Source organism: Choristoneura fumiferana, chromosome 2 (assembly GCF_025370935.1).
Source record: "Choristoneura fumiferana chromosome 2, NRCan_CFum_1, whole genome shotgun sequence".
NCBI classification, from domain to species: Eukaryota; Metazoa; Arthropoda; class Insecta; order Lepidoptera; family Tortricidae; genus Choristoneura; species Choristoneura fumiferana.
In genome coordinates, this window is record NC_133473.1 from 6,488,226 (window position 1) to 6,500,697 (window position 12,472).

At 35.6% G+C, this 12,472-nt stretch overlaps 2 protein-coding genes and 2 long non-coding RNA genes across 4 annotated transcripts in view; 2 read left to right on the plus strand and 2 right to left on the minus strand.

The window, feature by feature from the left end:
• Positions 1-12,472, plus strand: part of LOC141441598 (synaptotagmin-5-like) — a 125,926-nt gene that overhangs the window by 78,701 nt on the left and 34,753 nt on the right. The window lies entirely within an intron of this gene.
• On the minus strand, positions 3,085-4,979 carry LOC141441649 (uncharacterized). The gene is made up of 3 exons (XR_012452829.1): positions 4,941-4,979; positions 4,768-4,830; positions 3,085-3,231 (listed from the first exon to the last, which is right to left on the minus strand). It is a non-coding gene; the product is annotated as an uncharacterized lncRNA (long non-coding RNA).
• On the minus strand, positions 4,979-7,124 carry LOC141441653 (uncharacterized). Its single transcript, XR_012452830.1, has 4 exons — positions 6,942-7,124; positions 6,296-6,451; positions 5,562-5,663; positions 4,979-5,069 (listed from the first exon to the last, which is right to left on the minus strand). It is a non-coding gene; the product is annotated as an uncharacterized lncRNA (long non-coding RNA).
• On the plus strand, positions 8,936-11,559 carry LOC141441632 (THAP domain-containing protein 1 B-like). The gene is made up of 3 exons (XM_074106428.1): positions 8,936-9,416; positions 9,981-10,176; positions 10,329-11,559. The coding sequence occupies exons 1-3, from the start codon at positions 9,340-9,342 to the stop codon at positions 10,617-10,619; spliced, it is 564 nt and encodes a 187-aa protein (XP_073962529.1). The 5' UTR covers positions 8,936-9,339; the 3' UTR covers positions 10,620-11,559.

The window sequence follows — 12,472 nt, forward strand, 5'->3', positions numbered from 1 at the left end:
GAAAGTTACTTTGGTATTATTATTGTAAGTTTCAGGTAAGTACTGCCAGTAACATTATTTTGAAACATCCTTAAACGTTCCAGTTCTATGTTATTTGTAAGATTCAAATAAATGTTTTTTAACGTTACTAAAGGATCCTACAGAAAGTTACTTTGGTATTATTGTTGTAAGTTTCAGGTAAATACTGCAGAATGTTGCACGTGAAAGTTACTGCAAGCTTCAGATGTTCAGTGCAGAAAGGTTGCAAATGTACAATTACTGTAAGTTTGAGATGATTAGTGCACTAGGTTGCACGTGTACAATTACTGTAATTTTCGTATAAAATGACAATGAAACTTGACGTTGAAACGTTAACTGCTGCTAAAAGTTATTAGCTGAATAATTTTGCAATGTCCTGACATATACAAAGTGCCAACCAATTTAAGAATCGCTTGACTTGCGATTCTAAAATTGGTAGGTAATTGTATAGGTCTGCACATTACAAAATTATTCAACTATTAAATTTAAACAACAGTTAACATTTCAACCATTTTACATGATTTTACATGAAAGTTACAGTAATTTTACACGTGCACTAATCATCTCAAACTTAACAGTAATTGTACACGTGCAACTTTCTGCACTGGACATAACATCTGAAATTACAAACTATCAGCAGCAGCATTTTAAACTAGTTTCGACATAGCTACAAAAGTAACAAGAATTAAAAATAGTTATTAGGAATTAATAACAAACAACAATAATTACCAAAATAACATTCAATTTCTTTATAAATAAAAACAAAAGATAGATTAGATACTTATTTTTATTACAAAATTTACGATTTACTATTAACAATTAAGCAAAAATATCCCGATATGGTTGTGGGCTTTACTGTCACTAAAGTAAGTATATTCTTAAGTTTAACAGCTTAACTGATTACACAGGGTACAGGGGTAATTTTATACAAAATACAGTTATTCCTTGGCAAAAGAATTATGAGTTGAGCAAAGACGAGGGCTGATTAATATTCTTATAGCACAATGCAAAACAACAAAATCAAGCAAGCAAATTATTATTATGTCAATATAATAATCTATTCGAAAATAAAGCGTCGACAGGCAACCACTTCGTTAACGTGCATGTTTATTTAACACTTCAAAACCCACAACACAATAATTAAATTACATATAAACAACCAAAGGCCAAGCAGGCTTGTGAGCTGCAACAGGTATAAGGGATTTGTGATACTAAATGCACACTGCGATTCAGATAGCCCAGCATGTTGTGCGAACGTCTCATTTGCACTTTCTATATATTATCTCTTAAAACAGTACCATGACTGAGGGACTGACTGCTCAAACATGTCCATAAGTATTATACAATACAATACAAAGATTTATTGTACACCAGAAATAGTAAGCGTTACAGAAAACACATACACAGAGAGAAAATTACAAGGTATGCAATAGAAATTATGACTATGACTAGAGACTACCACTAAAACGTCAATGAATTAACGCATTCACTGCCACCTGACTTGACTTGACTGACCACAGGTGCCACCGACGCACATGTGCGTTCAAAATGTATGAATAATTTTGACAGCGGCACTGGGGGGAAGTTCCAAAAACGCATATATGCGTCGGTGGCAGTGAATGAGTTATACAATATGAAACAGCCCAATTACTTAATTGCTCTGACGAAATTGGTTTATCAACTTGAGTTAATTGTGAAGATATGAACACATAACATGGTCTATAGTATAGACCAATAGACTATACAGATGATCAATCCAAATGGGTCAGTTGGGAGAAATCAGAAACTATGAGATATAGCGAAACCTGTCCTTAGGAACCATGGCTTTCATTTTAGATTAAGGGGCTGTTTCACCATCCATTGATTAGTGTTATCTGACGGTTAAATATGATGCCGTCTCTATTTGTTTTGTTCGAATAGACGTAGATGGCATCATATTTAACTGTCAGTTAACACTAATCAAGGGATGGTGAAACAGCCCCTAAATAAAAATGACATTCAATTTTTTGATTTAAATCTCATACATAACCGGGAATCGAACCTGGACAAAATCTCTGTAAACTATGTTATAAATTCTGCAAATTTTTCCGTTGTTATTTTGAATTGTCTGAATCATAAGTAAAACATGTGTGTATTACATACAGTCTGTTCAATATAGGAATGGACAGAAGGAAAATAGGTTCTTTATAATGCACGCTTTAGGAAGTCATTTAATAAATTGCAATTTTTTTTAGTATACGGTCTAAACTTAATTCTAATTAAAATATCGAAAACATCAATATTGGTTTCAATTATTCAGTAACTAACTGTTGCCCGCGACTCCGTTCACGTAGAATCCGTTTATTGCTATCCCGCAGGAACTATGCCATTTTCCGGGATAAAAACTAGGATTCTATGTCCTATCTTGTACCATCTGTATACCGAATTTCACCTAAATCGGTTCAACGATTAAGACGAAATGGTAGGTAACAAACAAACATACATACAATCTTACGCAATTATAATGAATGTTGGTGAGATTAGCTTTGCTATTTTTCATATAGTAATTTAAATACAATAGAAAACTTTCCTATTTTGTTAAAAACAAAAACGTCTTCCCATAAAATACCTAAAGAGGCAGAGGTAAAGAACATTCTGCAAGAATCGGAACGTTTATAATATTGCTGACTCAAGAAACATTCTGTAGGTAGCTACAAAGTAAAAAAAAAAAATGATGAATGATTCACACAATCCACAATAACAACGAAAAAATTTGCAGAATTTATAACAGTTTACAGAGATTTGACCAGGTTCGATTATGTTATTTTCACGGACTATTTTTTTCTTATCCTGAATTACGCCATCAGTTGTGCTATTTCCAGATCATATCTTATTTTCCATGTCACTGTCTTCATCCTTACTGATGTCATTTAGTGTCAGGTCTTCCACACTCCATACTGCTTTCAGATGTCACTGTATCTAAAAAAAAAACGAATAATTGTTAGTGCTTTAATGTAACGCCATAAGTTCTGGTTTATTAATATCAACCACTTTGTTACCAAATTATTGAAAATAGCATTACCGCATGTATTTCGTTCAATTCCTCTTCAATTGGTTTCATAGGGAGTGATGGAGGTGATCGATACTTTTTGTTTTTGGTAATTTTTCTTTTGTCTGACGAAGATGACGCCGTCTGCCTAGGTTTTTCCACAGCAAATGCTTCCTTCAAGTTAGCTAACAACCAAAAATAGTACATTATTGCAGAGGCCGGGAAAGTAGGGATTGTCGGCCAAGTAGATAAAGGGATACGAGGCTGGCAATCTCTTTTCACGCTTAGGTATTTAATGCTTTTCTCAAACATTGTCGGGAAATTAAACATCAAAATTCCGTCTGCCGCGGCTATGCAATTTTCCGGGATAAAAACTATCCTATGCCCTTTCCAGGATCTCAAACTATCTCCATACCAAATTTCATCTAATTCGGTTCAGCGGTTTATAACAGTATTTAAACTTCGCGGTTTATTTTTTCGAAGTAATGCGAATATTCCGAGCATGTTTGAGAAAAAAAAATTTTTCTTACCTTAAGAACACATTATTAACGGCACCAGTAATGTGCACATGCATGTACAATTAAGATCACTAGAATAACATAAATAAATAAAAATATTTTTCATCACACTTGCTCGTAACCAGTGTCGTAACATGCAGGCTACCTTGGTTGCAGCCCCCCAAATAAAACCCACGACCATAATGTGCTTTTCATGAAACCCGTGGTCGGTAAATGAAATGAATCATTGCCCGTACTAATTTTCATGTCATGAAGCCCAAGGTCGGTAAATGAGTTTTTTCCTGCATGATGTGCTGCTGCTCCGTGCGCGCGCTGCTGCTCACGCACGCCATGCACATGCTGCAGAGCGCTGCCAAGAGTGCAGCTAGCGGTTTCGGCAATTTTTAAAATTAGTTTTTCTTTTACAAATATACAATTTTACTCGCAAATGTGATGAAAAACATTGTATGTCGCACGGGCGGTACTACAATTACGAACATCGACTCATACTCTCGTTCGTTATTCCTTATTTACCGCCCTTAAGACAATGTACCTACTATAAAAAAGATCACTAAAAATATGTTGCAATCAAACCAAATTATCAAGGTTACATATCAGAACACCTACCTAAAATTGTTAATTAACACATGCATTATGAATCACAATTTATGATGTGCCTTCTCCTTAACCACTAGATAAATAAGAGTAAAGTAACCTAATCATAAAAAAAACATTTTTATACTATCTTTTTTTGCTTATTGTACTTTCTGTTGACTGTACTTGCGTTGTCATCCAATCTACATATCTATACCAAGTTTGAAGTAGTTGCCATTAACCGTTGAAGAGTTCCGTGATGCGGAGACAATCCTGGCCGGACCACCAGGATGTCACTGCCAGATTATTGTATTGTCACCAGATTTACATATGTATGCTAAATTTCAAGTCAATCCGATTACTGGAAGTGGGTCAAATTAAGCTTCCAAGATTCCACACCCAGACAACATATGTACATATAGTCGAGTTCAGATATTTTTGATAAAATTTTTGCTTACAATTATGAACTCGGCTGTATGTACATTACAAGTTATATAAAAGCTTTTAAAAAAACAATTTCAGTTTGGAAACCTGCTACAGTCAAGTTACCTTATTAGCATAATACAGTGTGCCTTCTAAAAACCCATAAAATAAATAAATACCCAACATCAATTTTTAAAAATCACTTACTTCGGAAAACAGCAGCATATATTAACTGTAGCATAAAACGGTGAGTGACTGCACGTTTTGGAGCTGAAAGAAACAAAAGATTTTGTGATTCACACTAATTTTCCTTGAATTTATTGATATTACATTTTATTTTGTAGTGAATTACATGTAAATTCATGTAGTCTCATACTTACAATGTCCTATTATGCGAATGTCAATAAGTTATCCAATCATGTCTTTTTGTCTTCATTTAACCAGTTTCTTGGACAGACGCTTACATATTCATTATTCTCATATGAGAATATAATAACAGAATACGGCTTCTGAAAACAACATAAAAGATTCAATTTCCGAACAATTTAGTTCATACTCATCCATATTAATTATAAATGGTTTGACCACATCATCAATTAAAACATCTAACTACATCATTCTGTCTTCTATTTTAATCACATGATCAAACTACCTGTTACCTTCTGCAGTTATTTATTGTCAATATTTCTATGTGCATACCTATCAAAAATATTTATAAATAGTATATAGCTACGCAAATTATGAGATTAATAGTATCCAAATGTTGTTAAAACCTGAAGTATTAGCACTGTAGGTAATATGAACTTCTCTACTACAAAACAGTTTTAACCAAATATCTGTGTAGGTGAAATGAATATTGAGATGAAATTATTTATTTATGTGGTTGCATTTAATTTTAACTTTACAATATTTTGATTCCACTGGTGCCACTGTTGATGCTCATGGCAGCCAACATGTTAATAACCGCAGCAGTTTCATAAAATAACTACTTTCATACACACCTAAGGCCGGCAACGCGTCTGATATCCTGATGGTGCTGCGGATGTCTATGGGCGACGGTAATCACTTAACATCAGGTGAACTGTCCGCTCGTTTGTCCCCTCCTATTTATTACATAAAAAACCTGAATTTACTTAATTGAAGTACTTAGGTTAAAAATAAATTAAAAATAAAAGCTTGTATCAACACAAGAGTGAGACGCAAACTAGGTAATATGATTTCCTTACACAACCTAGCGAAATATAATTTTTGAACTTCAGCCATTTTGTTAGTATTTCCTCACTTTTTTTCTGTGACTTGTTTATTCAGAACTACTAAAACTTAGATGATTGGTCTCGCGCGCCAATCACATTCTTACCTCAAAATGAACTTTTGTTTTGCTAAAACAGCTATTTTATCGTCATTTATCGTAAAAAAGCAATCCCTGTAGTTTTATATGCTATCTCGAGGTGCTTTTAAAATAGCAGTTATAGTGAAAAAGGTGCATTTTGAGTTTAGAATGTTTAATTCAAATTAGACTGAACTTGCCGGTACATGATTGATCGATACAACTAAAACACCAAAATAAAACATGCTTATAAAATAAACAACAGAACATAACTGTAGCATGGGAATATATGATCTATTGTCAAATCTATAGCTTGCATGTTCAAAATACTATTTTCAATTCAACTAGGCAGGCACAAAGCCATGTCGATGTCGTTAGTAATAAGCATTTAGTAATAATTTAACTTACATCTTTTTCTGGTTTCTCCATTATTTTGATCTTCTTTTCATAACACTTCTTTATTGTAAAAATATTAGGCAGGCGTACGCCACACGCACGCACGCAAACACGCCACACGGTCGGTAAACAAATCAAAATGGCTGCTGGCTGGCTTGGCCTGCAAGGCTACTACGAAACTCGTAACTCGAAGTTCGTGTCGTGCGGTCCCTCTCGCTCTCGTATCAAACAGTGTAAGTGTCAGAGGGACCGCACGACACGAACTTCGAGTTTCGAGTTTCGGAGTAGCCCAGCTGGGCTCGGCGGGCGACGACGCACGCGGACGCGAGTGACACTCTTTCCCGGCCCGGATAACACCGACATGGAAATACCGGCCCTGTTTTTTGTGTTTACGCCCTTAGAAACTGACAGGAGCTTCTATGGGCGTGTACACGAAAAACAGGGTCGGTATTTCCAACCCGGTAATATCCGGGCCGGGAGTATATATAGAAGTAGGTAGCGAGTCGGAATGAAAACTGTTAAAGTGCGTTACATTACAGAGAAATTTTGATAAAGAAATGTACAGCGGTTAGTAATTTAGTTGCAAGATTAGAAACGGATTTATGGATGGAGTTAGTTGATAGCGAGCGGGCACGAGAGTTGATAGTTGCGAGCAGACAGTGAGAGCAGCGTGCGTTCCGCGCGGACGAGGACTCGGCAACTGGCGGCGCGCGGCCGGGCCGCGGCGTGAGCGTGAGCGCCGGCACCTCTCCGCCCTTCCTTCATTCCCCCCCGCAGGCAATAGTGCGGGGCGTAGCTTGGTAGTCTTGCATAGTGCTGTGCCACAAAAGTATCACCCGGCGACGCGACGCCCCCGGTTTTGCCAACTTGCCAGATCGAATTCGAATTCGAAATTCGGAGATATTAGGTACGTCCAAAAAAAACAATCGATCGATCGAGAAAAAAACCATTAGACTAGAGATGCTCATTTAGTACTCAATTAATTAACTCTAACAGATTACGAGTACAAAAAAACTGACTTATGTTTTGTTAGTTTACAGAGTTATTTCCATGTTCCCGTATCGGACTATAAAGCCGGACACTGTTCAGGATTTTTAATCTCTTTTATCTCTTGTCCGGCCGCGGGCTGGCCAAATTTGACTGACTGCGTCCGGCCCGCCCGTACGGCTTTTGTTAGGCTTTTAAAACCTGATCAACCTACAATATCGACACGTAGAAATCAATAACGGGTTAGAAACTTTAATTTGGTATGATTATAATGTTAGCTCTTATAGCACAACCAATAAAAAAAGTTTGAAAACCGTTAATTTGTAGTTAGGTAACTACATCACAAAAAAATACTTTTTGCGATTATAAACTTATTTGTACTTGATTGATATACTAACTGCGACCTATGGTGGTGATGCATCAGGACAACAGTTTTCCAACGGTAAAGTTAAGTTTGTCCTTCAGTACAGTTTAACTATTACTTTTCGTTAGAGCAATGGTAATAAAAAAAAATGGTAAAAATTGTACGGAACCCTCGGTGCTCGAGTCCAACTCGCACTTGACTGTTTTTTAATAAGGTGCATTGGGGTATATATATATATATATTGGATCACAGAATAAATCAAAATTACACACGGTGCTGCTCGCCAGTTCTGTTAGCTCGAACTTGGCTTGACAGGCTGTGTCTAGATATATTAAGTAAGTACTTAATAGTTTTTGGATTTTATTACAATACGTATTATATAATTAAAATCACGCGTACGTGGATGACCGACCGACAGCACGCGCACACAGCTGTTTGTGTGACACGAGTGTCGCGCCACGCTCGCTATAGATTGAGTAGGTACCTACCTACATTGTATGTATAATATAGATCAGGGGCGCTACTCCGAAATTCGAAAATCGAAGTTCGTATCGTATCGTCCCTCTCACTCTCGTGTCAAATCATATTAGCGTGAGCGGAACGGCACGAAATGAAGTTCGAATTATGCACTTCGTAGTTAGTAGGGTCTCTGGGATGTTATGAAGCTCCGTATCCGTAACCGAAACTATCGGATATCCGAAATAAAAAACTATCCGTAGCCGTAACCGAATCCGATAAGTATAAAAGTTTCTGATAGTTTCGGATAGGGGCGGAGTCAAAATGCGACATGTTGTGACAGGTTTTTTTTTGCCCTGCCGAGCCGACAGAACAGCCGGCGACTTCTGCATCTATTGTATATTAACTAATACAATAAAATTAAAGTCAAGTCATCTACATTCCTATTAGAAAGCAAACTCTTTATTGTACAAAATTATACGAGTACTTAGGTGTTTAAGCCTTATAGTTTGTAGGTACCTATAGGTCTTATTTGTTTTTTTTTGTAATTTTTTATTGTATTCTATTTATTCCTATTTGATTTTACTTTTACTTCCTTAAAAATACAATATCCGTAACCGAAACTGAAACTAACGGTTTAATCTATAATAATTTAACATCCAGCGCCGCGCTTCGCGCCTACAAAGCCGCGAAAAATTGCGAATACCTACGTAGCTACCGCTTGTCTTTAAGAAATTATTATAGATTTCGTCATTATTATACGCACTAAAACCGAAGTCTTAAAGATTGTAACGTACTCCTCTCCGCCGCCTCTCTATAGATTAGATAAACCAAATGTATAGGTAGATTCATTCACGATGACGCGTGCCGTGGTTCTTATTACAATGTCATTAATGTCTAATTTTGACAAAAATCATGCGTCCTCGTGGATGGCACTAGGTATAGATAGATATACTTTTAAACACGCTCTTATTAGCTTCACCTGCTAGGACCAAGTATAAGATGGACTAACTCTATTTAAGACGAACAAAAAACTGTCATATGTCTCTTTTTAGCAGATGGAATCTCTCACTATGAAAAAAAGAAAGAAGCATAGACAAACAACGCCATCTTAAAAGCCAGTGTGTCAAATTTTGAGTCACCGTGGTAGCCGTCTGGATACCAAAGTGGTTATCAGTTTTTCCCTGATTTTATGCGTTTAATGCAAATTTGATTTGTGAAATTTAGTTGATTTAATATCATTGGAACCATGGCTTGTGTGGCTATCGGTTGCAAGAGTAGAATGGGTGTATTAACAGAAAGTGACCAAAGGATATCTTTCCATCGGTAAGTTATCGACTATCATAATGAAATTATTACGCAATTTTTAGATTATGTGATCTGTTCTGAATAATAAAATTGCAGTTCTAAGTATCGTAAAGTCAATAAGGTCACGTAAGGCCAAAGACTTGTAAAAATAATGAACAATAAACATCTGTTCATGGAGTAATTGACAGTTCATGTACTTAAAATTGTATGATAGTGATGTGGTTAAAATTAATCGATGTTTATAATGTCAGGTTCAGTTTTTTCACTTGTATTTAAAATGAATATGTTTCTCTTAAATATTTTGTAGTCTCAGAGAAGCTAGCACAAGACATACGCGTTGGCCTCTACGGCCAACACTATGCTGAGCAAAGACCGTTTCGCGATTTCGCAAATACTGTCGTTAATATTTATTTTATACTTGTTTTATTTTGTGTACTTACTTATAATATGTAATTTGCGAATTAGCGAATAAACGTTTCTATTTCTATTTTTCTATTTTCTATTTACATAAGAAAAAACTATTATTAAAATCGTATTATGTACGGCTAATATAATGTTAATTGTAATGTGTATTATTCTCAGGTTTCCAAAAGAGCCTGATTTAAGAAATAAGTGGAAACAGAATGTGAACCGGGAAAGCTGGACTCCTTCACCGTATTCTCGATTGTGTTCACTACACTTTCATAAATCATGTTATCGGAAAGGATTTCAAACAAAAGTCCTGCACAGTGATGCAGTACCTACTATATTCACACATGTACCGACAAGCTTGCAAAAGGTGAGCGTTTATTATGTTAATATGTTCAATATCATAGCATGGCCAGAATGCTCAGTGGTACAGTCATAGTATTCCTTTGCATAGCAAGCAGCCCTTTGTATCTCGCTTGGTTCAAATGCAAAGACGGAAATAAGTTCTTATTATTCTTTCAGGGTAAATTCAAGCGTCCCCGATCTACGAGATTGGAGTTATGCACACCGTCAACTTCCATGAAGAGTCATGAAGATGAGTTGTCAGAACTGAAAGGTACAATAAGTAAAAAAAATAAAATAATAGAAAAATTAAAAAAAGTGGTAAACCGGTTAAAAACTACTGCGGAAAGAAGAGGTAGAGTTTTAAAAAAAGTTAGACAACAATACCACAGACAAAATAAAATAATAGCCCATACTGATATGATAATAAACGAATTGCGAACAAATTGTGAACTAATGGTGAACTGCTAATTGAATCCCACCGTAAAACTGGCTTTCTAACGTGCATCCGAGCGATAATATTTCTGTATGAAAATTACGTCTCAGAAAATAAAAACTATTGGTTCTTGCCTACATTATAAGCTCTCGCAAGATCATTTAGAATTTTTTTTCGGGGCAATACGAGCTCAAGGGGGTTTCAACAATAATCCTTCTGCTAAATTGTTTATGGTAGCTTACAAGAAACTTTTAGTTCATGCAAAATTCAAACATAGTCGAAATGGAAATTGTCTTCCTTTGGATGACATAAAAATATTGCAAACTAATATACCCAATTACATCCAAACTGTCAATCACAATATGAGAAAAGATAAAGTTTTACTGGAACGCAAAGATACTGATTGATTTGCCTTCTGACAACAGTTGGTTAATGGACTCTGACCACGAATATTAAATTTTATACTCACCTTAGTGAGTATAACAAACAAGTAATAGGTTATATGGCGGGATTCGTGACAAGGAAAATTAAAAAATATATACATTGTGAGGAATGTCAAATTTATTAATTGTGAATAAAAATATAGGTGGCTTGTTAAAACCTTCTACTGATGTAATTAAAGTATGCTACCATACTGAAAAGATATTGAAGTTTAATTTAAACATATTGGGTGTTACAAAAGTAGGAAATCCTAAAAATATTTTGCCAATGATCACCAATGTTTTGAAAGAAACAGAAAATTGTGTATTTTCTTCATTAGATGAACACGCCACTGATTATTATGTTGTAACATTTAACCATAAACACCTGTTGATAAAATCCATTTGTAATACATTTTTAAAAGTCAGAATTCATCATGAATGTAAAAAGGCCATGGCTCCTCAAAAATATGTAAGAAATTATTTTAATAAACTGATTTTATTTAGTGGTCAATAGATGATAAAACTACGTGAAATACAAGCATAATTATTTTATGATTGTTGTTTTACTTTTCCCGTTATAATATCTCCATTATACTCTTATTTATATAAATGTACAAATAATTATAAATAATTGATGCCTACTTCATAGTGGACCAAACTGTGGTGTCGAAAAAAATTTGTACGTGGCACGTACGAGTACTATAGGTATTTAGGCCATTTTAGGCGCTCGGAAAATGGCGTTGCGGCTCGGCAGGTTAATTTACGTTTTTTTCTTTGTTGTTGTTGTAAAGGACTCCGTATCGTTTCCGAGTTTGTGATTATTAGATTCGACTAGCCCGCGCCGGCCCGCATCCATCGGCCAAGAGCGCCGTAGTATGCTTATTTTTATAATCATAATTGACAATTACTACTCGTTCCAATATAATCAAATTATTTTGCATAAATTAAAGTAAATGAGTCGAGTCCAATTTGGTCCATTAATTTATGACACACACGATAAATATTTTTTGAAAGCTAAAGTTCATCGATATGGCAGTGGTACAGCTAGTACCTATCTATAATAGATGTATAAATGCCTATAGTAAACCGGCTTCATTGAAATGAAAGGCCTATACAGGCAAACGTATATCTGTCTCTATTTGCAGATGTTGTTTTCTTTTAGAAGGAGAGAGAATACGATAGTTATATTTCGTCTTAATAGAATTAGTCCATTCTTATACTTGTCCTAGTTCACCTGTTGTAACTTGTTACTAGGGACCAACCGCCGATCATATCGTGTCCTTGGTCGGGTTAATTTAAAAATGGACGGACAGTGTAGGAATCGGTTGACCCGACCGATATTTGGTTGATGTCAATGGCCTGGGGTCGTGGCGGCGAGCGCATCCCTCGCGACAGGCCTTAGGCTGTGTCCGTGTTAGGGTTGCCAAACTATACTGTTAAAACAGTAATAAACTGTTTTTCACTAT

Coding starts and splice junctions, on each gene's coding strand:
- LOC141441632 (XM_074106428.1), top strand. CDS start 9,340: ATGGCTTGTGTGGCTATCGGTTGCAAGAGTAGAATGGGTGTATTAACA. Junction 9,417..9,980: donor CAAAGGATATCTTTCCATCG/GTAAGTTATCGA, acceptor TATTATTCTCAG/GTTTCCAAAAGAGCCTGATT. Junction 10,177..10,328: donor TACCGACAAGCTTGCAAAAG/GTGAGCGTTTAT, acceptor TTATTCTTTCAG/GGTAAATTCAAGCGTCCCCG.